Source organism: Falco peregrinus, chromosome 11, assembly GCF_023634155.1.
Source record: "Falco peregrinus isolate bFalPer1 chromosome 11, bFalPer1.pri, whole genome shotgun sequence".
In the NCBI taxonomy this organism is placed as follows: Eukaryota; Metazoa; Chordata; class Aves; order Falconiformes; family Falconidae; genus Falco; species Falco peregrinus.
In genome coordinates this window covers 3,038,979-3,056,815 of record NC_073731.1, presented here as the reverse complement: position 1 = coordinate 3,056,815, position 17,837 = coordinate 3,038,979, and the positions used below count along the sequence as shown (strand labels likewise).

At 37.5% G+C, this 17,837-nt stretch overlaps 1 protein-coding gene across 2 annotated transcripts in view; it reads right to left on the bottom strand.

Annotated features, from left to right (window-relative positions):
• The window catches only part of VRK2 (VRK serine/threonine kinase 2), a 46,379-nt gene that overhangs the window by 25,132 nt on the left and 3,410 nt on the right, over positions 1-17,837 (bottom strand). For both annotated transcript variants that reach the window (XM_027788451.2, XM_055815939.1), the window contains 5 exons: positions 10,121-10,176; positions 9,553-9,622; positions 8,484-8,571; positions 8,238-8,346; positions 6,677-6,769 (listed from right to left, as the gene is read on the bottom strand). In XM_027788451.2, coding sequence (XP_027644252.1) covers positions 6,677-6,769; positions 8,238-8,346; positions 8,484-8,571; positions 9,553-9,622; positions 10,121-10,176 — 416 coding nt within the window. The remainder of the gene's footprint in view (positions 1-6,676; positions 6,770-8,237; positions 8,347-8,483; positions 8,572-9,552; positions 9,623-10,120; positions 10,177-17,837) is intronic.

Here is a 17,837-nt window from a genome sequence, read left to right as displayed (position 1 = left end):
CTCTTGGTTTTACTGTTTCTGCTGCAGGATCTGTGCTTATTTGGAGCGTGTAAGCTGGGATGCAGCCCTCACTTCCTGCAGGGTGATGGCTTTTAAGATTACCGATGAGGTTTTTCACCTGACAGACTATACAAACTGTGAGACAAGATTAAAGACTGTAGGCACATTTAGAAAATCTGGAACGAGGCAAAAACTTTGTTGGGTTGACTGATTTGATTTTCTCCTGCATCTGTTCTCCAATGTATTCCTGATGCTCTGGTACCTGTCCTAATTGAGCCCACAGTCAGTGTGATAGAACTAAGTTGAACTACCCTAATATCAAGTTTTCAAGTCTTCTGCATCCTTTGTGGGCTGGGAAGGACAGAGCAGGCTAGAAGGTGTATTCTTCCCATGCTAAGTGGTGCATTTTGGATTTTGTTTGACTATAGATTTCTGACGTACAGTTGACCAGAGTAAGACGAAAATCAGAGCGGATTTCAACCTTTAAAAATTGAGGCTATGCCTTATATTAAAATGAGGTTTTTAACTGTTAGAAAAAACAATACAACAAAAGCTTCTCTGCCAGCTTTCTGGTTCTGCCTGGGCTGGGAACGCTAGCTAATGTGATAGACACTCCCATATGGCAGCCCAGCCTTGGGGGTCTTTCAAACTATATTAACAACAGGATATCTAGAAAGTAGCTACAAATATTTGCTAGTCAAACTTGAACTATGTAAAAAAGTTACCAGTTATCCTGCAGATGAATCATAGTAACTAGGTACTCTTAATCCATTGTTAAGCAACAGATTTGCTTAAAATACTTTCTGTAGTAGTATCAGCAGAGCAGTTTTAAATTTATACTGAAAAAAAACTTTTAAAAGCAAGAGGTAGCTTTAGGTTATCCTGCCTTGACTGATGGTGGCAAGACCTGTAAACCAAGAATCAACCACTTCTTAAAGCCACTTACATGCAATTGTAATAACATCTATGACTGCACCACAGTTTGCTCCCAAAGTTGGTCATGAGTGTCACTGTTCAGCTTACTTCTGGCTGTGCCATTTATCATTTCCACAACTTTTGCATCAAATTTTTTCCACAAACATGCAACTGATGGTAGCCTCCCAAAGAAAAGCCTCTTGGCTACCAACAAAAGTCAGTCCCCTTCAGCTTGTACAAAAGCAGCAATGCACTATTACAACCTTGTCACAATCATTATCAGAATGACTACATTATTTTAAATTACCATTAATTTCATTTCATCAATTCTCATTATAACCCTTTCATCATTAAAAAGATATATAGTTCTTTATAGCTAATTGTCACTTTTTGATAATGTAACATAGTATGCCCTTCCAAATTTGCTCAGAACCAGTGGGTAGGGGTAGTTAATGAATTTGTAGGTAGGTGGTTGCACGTTTTTTAAGGGTATAGGGAGGGGAAAGAAGATGAATATTAAAGAATATTGAAAAAAATTAAGTCAGCATTAGTCTGTTTTTCCATACCATAAATATTTTTCATCTGCATGCTTTTTTTTGGAACAACAAAACAAATAAGAACAAAAAGAGAACAAAACACACCCGGAGCAACATAAACAAAGACACTTGAAAAAATAAATGGTAACATGGATGATGAAGGTGCAAGGGCAAGGCAAGCCTAAAACAGCTGGGTTTAGCTGTGTTACATTGTACATCCCTTTCCACACACCTACTTAACACTTGTTTTTGCTCGTTTTCTCTTTTTTTACACACCCCTGTCCGACTAAGCAGTTCTTAGCACAGTGAGTTATTAATAGATTTTGTTATAGATTAGGAGCCAGATTTCTTGCCTTCACACTTAATTTCATGCAAACATGAATGTGCCCATCTTATTCAACCCAACAGCCACACAGGCGCAAATAATTATGTGCACAATCAACCAGCTGTAGATTCAGCAGTCCTTGTCCTTTCTGTGCAAGCCTCCCTCGCTGTGCTTTGTATCTGAAATGCTAAATATCTGCTAAACATATAAAATTCTTACAACCTGTAATACATTATAATATATAAGTGCACTGATCTGGGAGGTTGTAAGCCTGGCACTTTGGATTCTCACAGTATTTTCTTTATCTCGAAGTACACATAGCAGGAGTTATCGCTGAAAGGGTAACAATACAGTGATTTTCTTTGTACATTTTCTTTCCAGTGGTTCTGTTACTAGGCTTATGTAATGCACGATAAATAAGTAGACACCTTCTAATAAGAGGCAGATTGGTTGCTAATGGCCATAGTGCTGTCAGCTTCAGCTGGACACTACACTTCGAAAAGGCTAAAGGTAAACTGAAGTCCATCTTGGGATACGAAGTCCAAAATGTAGTGTTTGGGACAAAAATAGCATCTTTCACAAAATAGAAGCCAAGGTAGAAGGAAAGCAGGTTAAAACAAAGGACAGAGAGGAAGAAATCTTGTGTGACTTTGGTGGCAAGTCCCAATGCTGGAACCAATTGAACCCCAAGGTATTTGGGCCATTACTACAGGAAGAAATTAAACCAGTGTAAACAGTTCTATCCACACAGAGCAGAAGGACTGATGAAAGAAAACTAAGGCCATCTGATTGAGAAGTTACATCTCACATCAAGGGGCTAGGCAGCATCCGTAAGTTAAAACTCAACTGTTTCTGTATAGTATCTCTGCATGCTGCATCCTTCCTAAAAACATGCAAAGGAGAACAGAAAAGATTTTCACTTCTCTAGATTCATCTGCTCTTTAGCTAATCTGTCATACAGGACTAATGAGCAGGAATCACAATGATTCACCTCGCAATTAAAAATGGCTTAAAGTTGGAATTTTTTTCATGCATGTTTTTCCCACATGATCAGTGTGTGAGCTTTGTATCTTCTATACTGGTCCACTGAAAGCTGGTCTTAAAAATGTAACAATTTGAAACATTTTTGTATTCTTATTTTTTCCTTTTCACAGTCAGGGCTATCTATGATAATCAAGTCTGAGTTTTATTCTATGACTACCTTTTCTAAGGAACACTTAAAATCTAAATCAGAACTGAAGTGCAAATGCAATGAAAATCTACAGCTTAAAAACCCAAATCGTCCACTTCTGGTGCAGACTTGAGTCTGCAATATTGCAGCATGTCTGCCCATATATTCCATGGGGGAAAAAGAAAATACTACAAAGTAATTGTTTTGAAGAGGCATTCTTCCAAGCCTCATTTCATTTATTAAAAACTCTGATTTTAAGCTTTTGTCTGATGACCGCTTGCCTCTTTTAATAGTAACACAATTTAAAAGGGTTTAATGGATTTGAATTTCTTTTTTAGAGTCTGTATCAATAATGTTTCTTCTGCTTTATCATACAGTTGCTACTATGCACCAAATTATCTTTAACTTGCTGCAATACAGTGCTTCACTTGTTCTGTAATTTATAGGTATGATCACTTCAAGTTTTCTTTCAGGCCTCTCCGAGATTCATGGGCTATGTACTTCCCTCAGTACATCACTCCTATTCTGTCAGTCATTGTGCTGGGCCCATGTTCAGAAACATATTGACTAGAGAATTGATCTTTTGACCTGTAACTCACTGAATGGCCTCGCTCCCTTCTATTGAATAGATCTGCAGCAAGCTGTTCTTTGAGGTCAGTTGATTCTGATCTTCTAACCATTTCTAAACATCATTTGAAGGTCACAGAGTGACAGGACCTTTACTTTATTTGTTTCTCTGCCTTGCCACAGAAGGTAGGGGATAGCAGTATGGATTTCACATGTTCTTTCAAAAAGGGGACTACGATATTTATTGGCTGTTGTGTGAATTTACCAGGTTAATTTACAGAAGGCAGAGAGTAGCAGCAGAAAGTCTAAGATAGAAAAATGATCTTTTTTGAAACTGCAGGAAGTCAGCCACAAATTTACACATAAGAGTATACATGAACAGCCATTAAATGACAAAAAAAGAAGTAAAGTTGAGTATAAAGGTACAAACGCTTATGTCTCTTCACCAAAACATAATATGGAAATATATTTTGAACATATACCTATATATAGTTTTTAAGAGATTCGCAATGGGTTTCTTTAAAAAGAACATTTCTTATTTATTTTCTCTTAAAATCATAGATCCTAAAGAACAAGAACCCACTAGCATCAAATTCTTAAAAAAACCTCACCACAGAAATCGTTAGGTCAGACAGCTTTATTATGCCAACTCCCAGTGGAGCTACAGGTCTCTCAGCTTGCATTCCTGAGCCTGAGTTTGCCACTGGCTAGATGCTCTCACTCCCTATTTATGAGATTAGTTGGATCACTTTACCTCCTTGTCCGTTGATTTAACAAAAAACAAGAGCAAGGCAATCTAGCCATCCACCATTTCAGCAGAGAGAGAACGCTGGACAAAACACCTCACAGGCATTTGGTAGCAATAACAGTGTCTGAGGTTTTATCTAAAGTGTTTAAGCTTACTAGAAGATTGTCAAATTAAAATACAGCATCTCCAACAACAGTTTAGAGGATACAGGACAGAATATTCCATATTATGGTCTAAATATTTAGTCAGTGGTAATGCTCCACAGCTTCCCAAAATACCGTTCTGGTAAATACATAATACTTTCAGCTCACCAGCATGTTATAAAGACAGCCTGATTTGTAGAAAAGGCTGTTGCAGCATCACCAAGCCTTACATAGGAACTGGACACATTTGGAATAGGAAGAAGCAACTTTCACGGCAAAATTACATGCAAATTGATGGCACATGCAAATAGCTAAGACATGATAAATGCAAAATTGTCTGTGCAAGTACACATTTACAGTTCTGAATACCTGAATCTAAGCACGAATATTGTCTAGTACTGCTCCTAAGCCAGGTAAAGAACATTTATTGAAGTATAAGGGCAGATGGCACATCAGAGGCAACAATTCCAGGGGAATTAGTGGCATATGTAGATCCGCCAATTTAGAAGTTTTAGCTGTGGTGTTGGTAAGATTATCCTTTCTTTTCATGCCCCAAAAGACACAAAGCATACATGTTTCAAGATATTGTGCAACCTGTGTCCAGAAAATATTTTTTTATTGATCCAGAAACAGTCCCACTAAGCCATCTACCCTGCTGCGTAACCTAAATATAGTACACATTACCTTTAAAATATATTTAGAAATAATCACCACTGTCTACGTGATTGTAGACTGGTATGGTATAGTTATCACAGCTTCAGTGAAATCAGCAGACCTGTGGCCACTTGCAGAATTTCTGAGGTCCGTGACCAGGAAGTTTATCTGATCAGCTCTAAATATTCTTAAGCATAATAGAGAAATGAAAGTTTAATTCATACCTTACAAATATTAGACATTCTCTTCTGTTAGCTCTTCAGAATTAGAATGTGAACTTTTAAAAAAGTTTTATAGAATACTTTCAGTGGAGAAGGAATTTTGCTGAAAGAAAATTCTACACAAAACCTCTCAACAGTAACATACACTTCGTACATATTTGTTTGTACTTCCTTTGTAAGTAGCTCCTAGCTACTGGATACAATGGAATATCTATTGATTTCTTTTATTTAATAAATATAATTTAAATTATATTTCCACCTAAAGCCTCTGTCCAGTAACTCACCTTATTTTTAATCTGGCAATGAATTTACTACTCACGAAAACCAAATACTAGTATAGCATGATCTTCATGCAGACAACATGAAAAACAAAACAGAAAACCACCCTACAGTCTGGCTAGTTCAAAAGCAGCTGATCAAAGTCAGCTACATGTCTTAAAATTTTATGATTACTGTAAATGGACACTTCCAAAATGATTTCAATGTGAAAAACAGCAGCATATCTTGCTGTCATAAAAATACACAATAGCCAAGACAAAAACAGTCATTTGAGTTATGTTAAGGGGTTTGGGTAGCATATCATTTTGCCTGTAAACAGCTTCCCTCTTTGGATTCAGCAGGCTGGTAAACACCATAAACTGAGATTACGTACTGGCTGCTACCACTGTCTAAAACCGTGGTTGTTTTAAACAGCCATAATAGTTTTTAAACTATGTGTTCTAGTTCATATTCGACTCAACCATTTAACTTGAAACTTGTAAAAAAGCAAATATAGTTCAACAGTTCAACTTCCAATGGCAGTGAGCTGTTTTGCAAGACCTGTTTCTTCATCACTGCAGCAGAAAAACAAAAACTGAAGAAAAGAAGTACTGCTTAGAGCTAATTATAGTTAAGTGAAGTTAAAGATGTCCTTTTTTTCTAATTTTTTTTTTTCAAGAAAAAAGCATACTTAGATTTTATCAACTGAAGAAAAAAGACATCATTAGAGTATGTGAAGCGTGACAGAATCAAAAGGTTTATTTCAAAATGTTTCACCAAAACACCTCCATTTCAAGGCTAGTTTTAGGCTTTAGAGTGTTAGAGAGCAGCAACCTTAATCCTACTTACCTGTTATATCCCCTACAACGAGCAGGACGTAAGAGTTAGTGGCATGGAAACACAATTCATTACTACCTTTGAAAGCCAGAACTCCCCAAGAATAAAAATACAACAGGCCACATCCTTAAACTCTACTGATACACTTAAACTGGCATAACCTAGAACAGCAATTATGTCCTCCAACTTAGCCTCTTGATTAGTTTACCCTTTATTAATGCAGAATATAAATAACTTAAAACAATTAAACAGTTATAAACACATTAGAGTAACAGTGTAGAAAAGTTGTAAACATGCTTACCTCGTGTGGATTGGTGTAGCCCAAAAGTAGATTTGCTGCTTTAATGTCACCATGAACATACTCATTTTCATGTATATATTCCAAAGTATCCAACTAGGAAAGGATTTAGAACAGTAAAGAAAACATCATCATCTCCTCCACTCTGCTCCTAACCCTACCACCAAATATTTCTCACTTATACAGTGAAATCAAGGGCTACACAGACTGAGCTGACAAATTTGTTTGGAGTTAGAGCACTAGGATTACTCATTCTGTCCACAGGGTCTGTTCCCACCAGGCACATAGCTGATGGGAAATCATAAACAAGCCATACATTGCCATGAGTTATCTCTGTGTAACTGCCTGCGAGTATCAGCTTCTAAGGTCACAAAGCAAGAACGAAACTAGTACTTTATGCTAGAGGAAATGCTGAGAACACCAAGCTCTTACAAAGAACATACTCAATCAGCCCTGATTTATAATACATTTGATCCTGCCAGTTATTATATGACCTGCATTTCATATCACCAACCCCTTGCATCATCCTCCTTCTTCAGCTCCTTACTGAGTTACTAGAGCTCTAACTTACTAAAAAACACGGTTGCACTCAGCAACTCATAAAAAGGACAATCTAATCCTGGCTTTTGGAGTGTATGAACACGCTTACAAGTCTGTCAATTATGTGAATACAAAAGACCTTCACTTTTTTTTAATTATTAATATTTACATTAAAAGGAAACTTTGGAGGTGTCCAGTCTAAACCCCCTGCTTCAAGCAGGACTAATGTAAGTTAGATCACGTTGTACAATATATTGAATGGTCAGGTTTTAGAACTCCCCAAGGATGCATGTTTCACAGCCTCTGAGAAGCATGTTCGAGTGCTAAGGTACTCTGCAAAAATTTTTCCTTTATACTCAGAGTTCCTCTTCCTGCAACTTATGACCATTGTCTCTACTCCATTTGCTGTGCACCTCTGCTCAGTAACAGCAGTTTTTCACAACACAAATGATACTACAAAGGAGCACATATACAGTCTTCTGTTATGTGCCAGTCTACACACACTTGAAAACAAACCAGATAGTTTCAGAGTAGCCTAATCCTGGTCTGTACAACCAGTGCACTCAGCAAACACACTGAAAATTTTGCATTCAGGCATGCAATTGTGAACTTTGACAAATATGGATGTCTAATACAATACCCTTCAGACAGTGGGGAAAGAAGTAAAAATCAATACAAGTTGAAGTATATGAGAATAGGCTTACACATCTCAGTCTAGACACATTTTTAAGTGTATGGTTTATGTTTTTACCTATTAGAAAAAAAATTGGCTTGAGCCCACCATCTTCCAGTCTGCAGGGGTGGTCTTGGTTTTCTACTTAATACTCATCTGATGTAACAAAAAAAAAAAAAAAAAACAAACACCAAAAACCCACAAACAAAAAAAACCCCATAGCATTCATATGTTTAATTCTAAACTCAAGAACTCAAGAGCTATCTAAAGGAACTATATTAGAAAGGTAAATTTTTTGTTTAACTCAGCAAGTTTGAGACATAGCAATCTCCTCTCTCTCTCTGTACATACCATTCGTGCCCCAAGTTGCAGAACAGTCTCCTTCTTAAATCTGCTTCCACAATCTTCAAAGATTCTTTGAAGGTCTTCTCCTAGTCTCTCCATGACCATGAATCTATAGCTACCAGGAAATATATGAGGGATGAATCCTTTAAGACAAGACTGAAAGTTTGTGTCAAATTGAAAGGACTTATCTCCATTTTGTTGAAAAATGGATCTTCAATCAATTTGAGGCTTAATTACAATTAATCTTAGTACCTTTTCCCCTTGTACTCAGCCAAGCCTGATCCCCAAAACACTGGAATTCCTAAACATCTTATTTTCTTGAGATTCATCCATTTTCTTACTGTTAACGATAAGAAAAAGATAACATTGGGTTAAAGGTAGCTAAAGAATTTCAGGTTTGGTGTGGAGGTTTTTTGTTGGCTTTGTTTCAGATATCAAGCCAAGACTTTGAATGAAACAATGAAACAAATAAGACCTGTTTGGCAGTTTGTCTAGCAAACAATTCAGATTGTAACTTTAGAATAGAGTTCTTGGCATTCTGCAAATCAAGCAGCAGTGTTTTGTTCTAGCGATGTAGCACTTTGTTCCCTTAGAAGGCAGGTAAGAAATTATCAATAGCTGAAGAAATAATTCCTTTAGAACAGGGGTCCTCAAACTTTTTAAACAGGGGGCCGCGCGCGTGGATGAAGTGGCAGGCAGCCATCTGTGGCTGCTTGGTTTCCCCTCTCAACCACTGGGGGGGCGGGGGGTTCTGTAAATACCGGGGGCCGGATTGAGGCCCCCAGACCGTAGTTTGAGGACCCCTGTTTTAGAAGCTCTACTTTATTTGAGACAGAATGCTTCAAGCCATCAAAAGCGCTCAAGTCTACCAGCAATATAAGCCATCTGAAATTACCATGAATAAATCACACCCATGCTTAAGTGTCTACAGAATCAAGTGCCTTGATTACTATTAAGTCCTGTGTTGATTACACACTTTTGGCTCTGCACATGGAAATAGTTACTAGCAGAAATACTGTCACCAATTAGTCCATGCAGTACCTCTGTTCTAAGGCTGGCCTCTCTCTGGAGCCCTTTCATTGTTGTGCACTCTGAAGTGTGCATGTAACAAATCTGGCATGCTTCTGTTCTCCCTTCTGATCAGAAAGGACAAGCAAAGAAACCTATAGCAATCTAAATATACTACAGCACCAACCAGGACTCGTTCAGTGTACATGAAATGAGTCAGCTATCAAGCTCTAAAGCAACAGTTTTTATTAGCAGTAGTTAAACCCAAACTTGTTCTTAAATCTCCCTGAATCAGAACTGGTATATTACTTACTATGCTCTTGTTTTGCAGCCCTCTGGTAAAATTTCAGTTCGGAAAATAAGGGGCCGTTTTCAAGATACTCCTATTGAGAAATAAATAAACTTAGTATCATTAAATGCATTAGAAACACAACAGTTTCTAAGGAAAATTGTATGAGACATTTTTTCCCCACCCCCCATATATCATGACATCTGAAATGTAATTTTAATAAGTAGGTAAAAATGAAAATGTGTTGCCAAACAACTTTTCTAAACGATACAGATTCTTTCAGGAATTATTTAAGATACTATTTTCAGAAAAATTGTAGATCATGTATGTTTAAGTTCACAGTCTGATTTTCCTTACCAAACTGCTGAGGGCAGTAATCAAGGAAAGGAAAGAATCAAGTCAAGAAAATACTGCGTGTCATGGAAATGCCAAATGTACTCCCTAGAGGGAAACTGTATCAAGATATCAAAAATAGGGAAAAAACCAAAAGCCACAAGCCTGCAATACAGACCCAAGGCTCAAAATAAGGATAGATAATTAAGAGAAAGAACTGCATACAAGTTAACAATTTAGAAATGAGATTACACATTACCACTTTAACTACATGCGCTGCATCATCTTCTACAGGAACATGAGTTTGAGGGGAAGCTGCAAAAAGAGAAAGAGATGGGGATCAAGCCATATGCAACAAAATGTAATTGCAAAGACCAAAATAACACTGCATAAAGTGACCAAAAAAAAATACATGACAGGGATACACAACATTTTGTCTGAATTCTTGTTTTTTAAAGGTCAGAGTTTTGCCAAGTTCACAGGAAAACAAAATGAAAACACTACACACAAACAGAAGTTTCAATCAACAAGTACAGAAGCAGTTTTAACCCACATTTTCAGAACTCTGTCAATGCTAATTAAGGAGTAAGCAGGATGTCCCCATTGCACGTTTGCACCACAATGAGGTATTCCATTATAGCAGACTATGTTAAAGTCTTTCCAGTCAATTGGATAACCTCTGTATTTGGTTGCTGTCAATCCACTGTCGTGACAAAGACACCACTTAAAAGTTATGACCTACATTATGCCTCTAGACAGGACTGTCTGCTTTCCTCTATTACAAACTAATTTGGCCCCAGAACCTTGATCTCTATTCTGACATTATTTAGACACTGGCCTAAGTTAGGGGATAGCACAGCCACCACGTGCCTAAAGCGGAGATGAGGGATTGTGCTTAGTGCAAGTAGAGATTTCAAAACAATAATTGACCACATGTGCCAATTACAGCCCAGGAGACAGAACCTCTCTGCACAGACAATGCAATCCTATTTTCTTCTGACCCTGAGAGAACTATCAGTTCTCTCTGATACTACTGAAGCTACATGGAGCTACGCTTGGATTAAAATTTAATGAGACTAAATCATCTTTTAGAATCATCACTGAAAAAAGCTAAAAAGAATACAGTTCCTAGGAAATAAGTGTCCCTTTCAAACTTCTTATAATGATCAAATACCAACAACAGTCCAGGTGTGAAACACTTCAACTATCAGCACAGACAAAAATAGACTACTTTTATCCACATAATAAAAATCAAGGAAACTTGGATCTAATCAAACCATCCAAGCCTACATTTTTTGATGGTAAAGGCATAAAAATATTTTTACAACGAAGAGACTCCTTCAGCTGCCATCGTCCTTCAATTCTATTTGGGATCTGGGTTGAATCTGGCAGCATACACACCCCAAAGACTTGCAGGGTCCCCACTGCCTTCTGCCTGACATTTCCCTATGTGAATGTTTCTGTGCTAATAACACATTAAGATAAAATTAATGTATCCTAAAACAATAGCTCTGGAAGGTGTGAACTATCCATAGACTCTAATGAGCAGCAGCCACATTCAGAATACAATTTAAAACTACAGTACAACCAGTAAGGAAAGTTTGGTAAACTTTGCTCTTACCATATTATTGTACCAAACTGGGAATTAAGACACAGGTGCTTAAGTCTTTTTCTTTCTCTGCCACATGTAGACTATGTGTTAATAGTTGAAGACACTAGTTTAAAGGAACATATCCCATGTGTTTTCATCATATTCAACAACGTCACATTACCCTAACAGAATTAGACGTGCTCCCTTACTGACACAGATCAGAAAAGAACCTGTGTATCAGAAAATGTATTTCAATACCAAGTTATTTTAAAAAGGTTTGATCAGTATGGAGAAGTATCATATTTAAATGTATTTGAAAGAGTCTGATCTAACTTCCCTGTAGACATCTTGACATTTTATAAAGAGAGGCCTCATACACGGTAATCTGGAACAGACAGTAACAGCTGTCAGGGTAATGAAGAAGAGCAATTAATGGGAGGTAACCCAGCAAAAGGGCCTAACCCCCATGGTTCTTACACTATGCCGGTGTGGATGCGTTTTGGAGTCACACTGAAAACACATCCTGAAGAAAAATAAAACCAAAACTATCAGGCAACTGTTACAATGTGAAAAGGGAGAAAAGTCAGATAAAGCTTAACAAGATACAGAAACAGACTCTCCACAAAACGAGTAACCTGACATTCAAATCTCCAAGAGGAGAAATGGTATTACTGTTTTTACCACACATACATGAAACAAGGGATAATATTCACAATAAATAACACTAAACTTCTTACACAGACAACGCCTAGAAAATTATTCTCATACCGATAAGCAGAAGTTGCATGTGTACCTACTGTTACATCATTTTAATTAACCATTCATATATCAGGCAGCAATACTTCAGCTGCAGCTCAGAAATAAGACAGACTATTTTTTGTCCATAAATAAACATAAATGGTTTTTTAAAAATTGTCTCATTACTATGTATAGTTACTTAACAGACTGGAAAGGCTCCCAAGGTTTAACAAACAGTCTGATTACATACCTCATAGACCACCACCACATACTCTCCTGCGAGTTTAGCTCATAGTTAATTACTGTATACTTGTAATTAGCCATGTGCTAGCCTCGTTCTGTGTGGTAGCACATGGCTATTTATAATATTACAATCAGTTAAATGCTAGACTGTAGGACAGTAAGCAGAGACTCTGCAGGAGAGCAATGCTGATAGGCAGGAGGTCTCTGATGGCATATAAGTACACACATAGTGCTCCTGGTACTCTATATGGCCAGATTATGTTTGCAAAGGGTATCTTAAAATAGCATAACAAGCGTGAGAGTTCCCAGTTTACAGTTTATGTTGCTTTTCTCAACTAGAGATGCACAATCTCCTTACATTTGGGGGGAGGGGTGTTGATGTATGCACACAATCAAAACCATTGTCTGCATAATTGTTAACTGGGAACACTGGCACAAGATGAAGCTGTGTAAGGGGCTGTGACTGTTTCTATCTCATGCCAAGATGAGTCTCACAAAACATTTGCAAAGGCCACAGCTCTATCTTCCCTTCCTCCCCTTCATCCCACAATTGCAGCTACCATGCTAGTGAAAAGCATACACATTTAAAACACACTCTGAAATAAAGCAGTGCAGTAAGATTCACATTCTTTGCCAGAATTTCCAACTGTTGTGCCTATCCAACAGAGCAAATAACTTACCTCAAATTATCCCATGTCCAGAATTCCCTAGTTTCACCCAGGCACAGTAGTTATGGTCTTATCATCCACTTTAATCGTGAATTTCATCTGTTTTGTTGCTGAGTGCCACAACCTTAATTAATGTAGCTTTCTAAATGTTAATAAGACACAGTAACAAAAGGGTGTTTCTAGATGAACTGCGATTTCCTACAACCACACAGCACAATTGCATGCAGTCTGACAAAGAAACGTGCCAATTCTATTTGCCAGTTCAAACGTGCTTGTTGTAGTTTTAGCAGTTAATTTGTGGCAGTCACATTTGGAATATGGTGAAATATTTTCAATGGCTCTCACAGAACCAGTTTTGTTGACAAAGTTTACACAGTGGAAAAGAAAACAACATTGATTTGGCAGTTTGGAAAAAACATCCCTGCTCCTGTCCACAGCTGGTGTCTTTGCTACTGCTGGATATTTTCAGGATATATTTGTTTGGGAAACATGAATAAAATTATTTTCAGAAGTTCTTGGGTTGCTGGTATTTTAGTTTTGCTTTTTTTCATTGGTTAACTAATCCTGAAGAGTAACACTGTCAGCTTAGGGTTTTTTTCAGAAATAAAAACTAACCTCAAAAATACCACACTTCCAAGTTACCAGTACCTATAAAAAAAGCTGGAAAAGTTCTGAACCCATTTAAGTCAAGCCAGGAGCTGTTAAATTCAATGGCTAAAAAACAGAGGCGAGTGTTGCTCAGAGCATCTAACAATAAAAAAAGATCCAAATTACAGGAATATAGTTACTCAAAGCAAAATGCGCACAAATAAATAAAAAAAAAGTAGCATCTGCTATTTAACACACAGCTTCAATTTTTTTCTACATACAGAGGGTACTAAGGCAAATATTTAAAGGTGAACAAAGCACATTGCTTCGCAATATCCAATATTTCCCAAGAACCCAAACATTCAGCACTTGGAGGGTGTTTACAGTTCAATTCTAAAATAGCCTAAGGACGACCTGCTTCTCCGCTCATGTTGTTACTATCAGGGCACATCAGCATTTCCTGGACAGACTTTTCTGCGCAGTCTTTATGAATAGTTTTCTTCTTCTAGGTTCTTCTTCCAGGTAGCTTCATGAACGTATGGTGTTATTATACAAATTACAAACACATAGCCCTCTGTACCATGCTTGTGAAACCATCTTCCACAATACCTAACTAAACTGGTTTTGGTTGAAAATTGTGCTTAACTGCTAAACTGTTTTGTAGATAACTGCAAATGCCTCCAAGTTAATGACATTAAGTACTGGTAGGAAGTTTCATTACGTTTCTTACTCATCTTTCTATGAAACCTTGATCTTGATTCACTAGAGCCAAAGTTTTGTATTCCACAGCAATGGAAGCCACTGTTTGACTTTCAAAGTTAATTACTCTAAGCTGGAATAGGTACTACACATCCTTTAACCCCAGGCAGAAAAGCTATGCATGGTCTGCTCTTACAGCACTCTCAGATGGAAGTCCAGGCCTCTAATATTTAAAACTTCATGCACAAACTGTTTTCTGGCAAGATTCTGCTCCAAGCCATCTGCTAGTCTGATGTGGTGCCCACTCAGAAGATACTATGCCAGTTTCAGTAGGGTACAGGTGCCAAAGACGGCTGAAGGGGGTGCCCTCTATAAGGCAACAGGTACCCTATCTTTTGTCCAAAGCTCTTCCTTATTACCGTATAACACTGCTCAGAAATACATCCCCTCACTGCAAAACAAAAAAATAAAAATCAAGCCTGCTCTTTTGACTTTCTAGTTTTATTTAGCATGGCACGGTCTCAGTCCCTGATCAGAACTCTCACAAGTTAGATGAATCAAAAGCACAACAATGGCTCCCAAATCACAAGTCCGTAAGCATGGGAAAAAAACCCCAACCACCCAACACATTATGTGGCAGAACACTACAGTGTAATAGTAATGATCTCTGCAGACTTTGTAACAGGCTTTAGTCTACTGTGTAAAAATGAGTTATGCTTTCAAAGTTAAGACTTCTAGCCTAGAGGGGACCACAAAAAGAAGAAATAGGGAAGATTTCAAGAGGAAGCAGTAATCAGCAAGAACTAGATAAAGATAAAGAATATCTCCTCTTTAACAGATGGTGCAGGCTGATCTTGTACCATGCAGCCAGCCCTTAATAACCACCAAGTAGCAAAATCAAGCTAATTTTTTATTTAGTTTGCCTATAGACAGGGTGAAAAATTAGGTAATCTGCTTGCTATGTCTATATTTATACAGTTTAATATTTGTAACTACTTAAAAATACTCTTTCCTGAAGTAGTGTTTCTCTGCCAACAAATTTATTTTCACACTGAGGTTCACACCTGCAGGTACAATGAGACCTTTGCTGAAAAGCATTTTAACATCTGAAGGTTAAGAAAAAATCCAGCCTTAATCAGACAGCTACTTGCTAGTGCTATTATTTACAGGGGTTTGCTATTAATATTCTTCTTTCCTTTGAGTTTCTAAAAATCATGCTGAACATGTATCTTTTGGTATAATTTTTACTGCATTTTTAATTAGGTTGCTACACTACAGTAAATATTTTCAGTGAAGTTAATTTAACCAACTGTTACGAGTACTTCGTTTCTCTAGAACCAATTGCTAAAGCCAGCTTCCTAACACAAACCAAGGAATGAACAGTATGACCACTGAACGTGCTTTCATCAACAGTTGTCTTCCTTTACAGGTGTATACCTTTGTTGACAGCTATACAAATTATCCACAGATATTACTCTTTCTGAAAACAGAAAGATACTTTGTTTCACACCTCAGCCTGGTTCACAGAACACCAGGACTCAGAATATCAACGGCAGAGTATACTATGGTCCAAGCTCAGAATCAGTAAGAGCCACAACCAGAACTTTTCCCTACCTCCACCAGCAGCAGACCTCCCTGAGCTGCTAGTATTAACAGACAATATTCAACCATTTAATAACAGTTTACTACACAAGCAGATATTCTTTGCATTTGATTATGACTTTATCAATACGTGCTTCCCATATTGTAATAATGCATGCAAAAATAGCAAATGGCAACATATAAACACATGCTGCAAAGCCAGCTATGAAAAAGTTTCACAATTCTTAGTTTTCACCTATCACTTCCAAAGTTCCAATACAATACCCATGCATAACACAATTAAAATACATTTAGCGTAATAAGTTCTACTTTAAAAGACGCCATCTAACAAATATGTGTGTATATAAATACAAAACCTCAAATATTTTGCAGAAACACCAGTTTCCACAAGGAAGAAGCCTGCAAGTAGATAGTGCTGTGTACAGCAGACTTGACTGTGACAGTGGAATCTTAGCAAAACATTGCATGACCTTTCTACATTTAAATTTCAAGTCCAAATTGTGGATTAATAGAGTGCTTGCAGCAGGACTAGAGAATGATTTATAAAAAAACTGGTGTTAATTACTGACTGTGATCAGGAAGATAAATGAGAGATTGTAAGGCTCTCAGTAGCTACCTCTTCAACTCACTTAATTTTCCAACGTACTGCCATTGTTCTCCACAGGGCTACAAACTAGTCACGAGACCACCAATATGCCATGTTCTTCCTCAGTTGCTGTCCATTCTGCTCCCCCTTACCAAAGGGATAACAGTTCCATCTGAAGTGCCTGACAGCAAATCAGCACCAGTAACAAAAATAAAATAAAACAAAACTTCTAACATACAATGGCATGGTTAATTCTCACTTATGATCCATCTTGCCCTCACTATGACAAAGACAACACTTGAGAGAACATCTCTAGATAGTTTCTATTGCTTCTGGCAGCAGAGGAAGCTCTCCTCTTCAGGACCATTGACAGGAATCAGTATTTGTAAGCTGCCTGCTGCTGGATTTGCTCTGGTCAAGATTAAAATGCAAAGGGAATCTAAGGGAAGGAACAAATCAACAAAGAAATAGACAAGATGTCACAGATGGGAAGAAGACAGACTAATCACAAAACCACGGAAAATGTTTGTGAGGCAGAACAGAACTTATAGGTAGTGGTAACTTTCATGTACATAATGAGAAGTTTAGAGGCCCTGCACCTTTAGAGACTATTTGCATCCCAGGACTCAGGATCAGTAAATGGCTCTCAGCAGTTTGATTTAGTGAACAGAACTTTCCACAGAATGCATCCCTTGTAAATATATTTTGCAGAGATACTGTAAAATTTCTCAAGAACGTTGTTACAGATTAATGGAGTATGGAGTACCCTTAATGGGAAATTAAGCTATAACAACGCACATCAAAATCTTTACACTGCTACTGTAAAAATACTTATTAAAAGATATAGCCGGTAAAGTTAACCTTTACTTTTATAAAAGGGCTGTGCTGTTCATATCTGGCGGGCAGTCAAACCTGTCTCCACTCTCTTTCTGGGTTAGTTTCTCACTGAAAGTTTAGTGATCCTCTCACATCTTGCTGTATATGCACTAAAAACTAGCCTAAACAGCACAAAGAAAGAAGGTTCCTCTCAGCACCACGGATCCATATCTTACTCTCAAGGTTTCTCATTTAATTTACTCCCCTTGACTTTCAAAGACAGCTGAACTCTTGTAGGACCAAACCCCAAAAAAGCTACTAAATGGTATACTTTACATAATATAAACACATATCAGAGATAAAGAGGTAGATAAAACAAGGAAACTTCAGTCAGTGTCAATACTTAAGAGTTAAATCTTGCCTGTTTCCTCTTTTACTTGTAGGA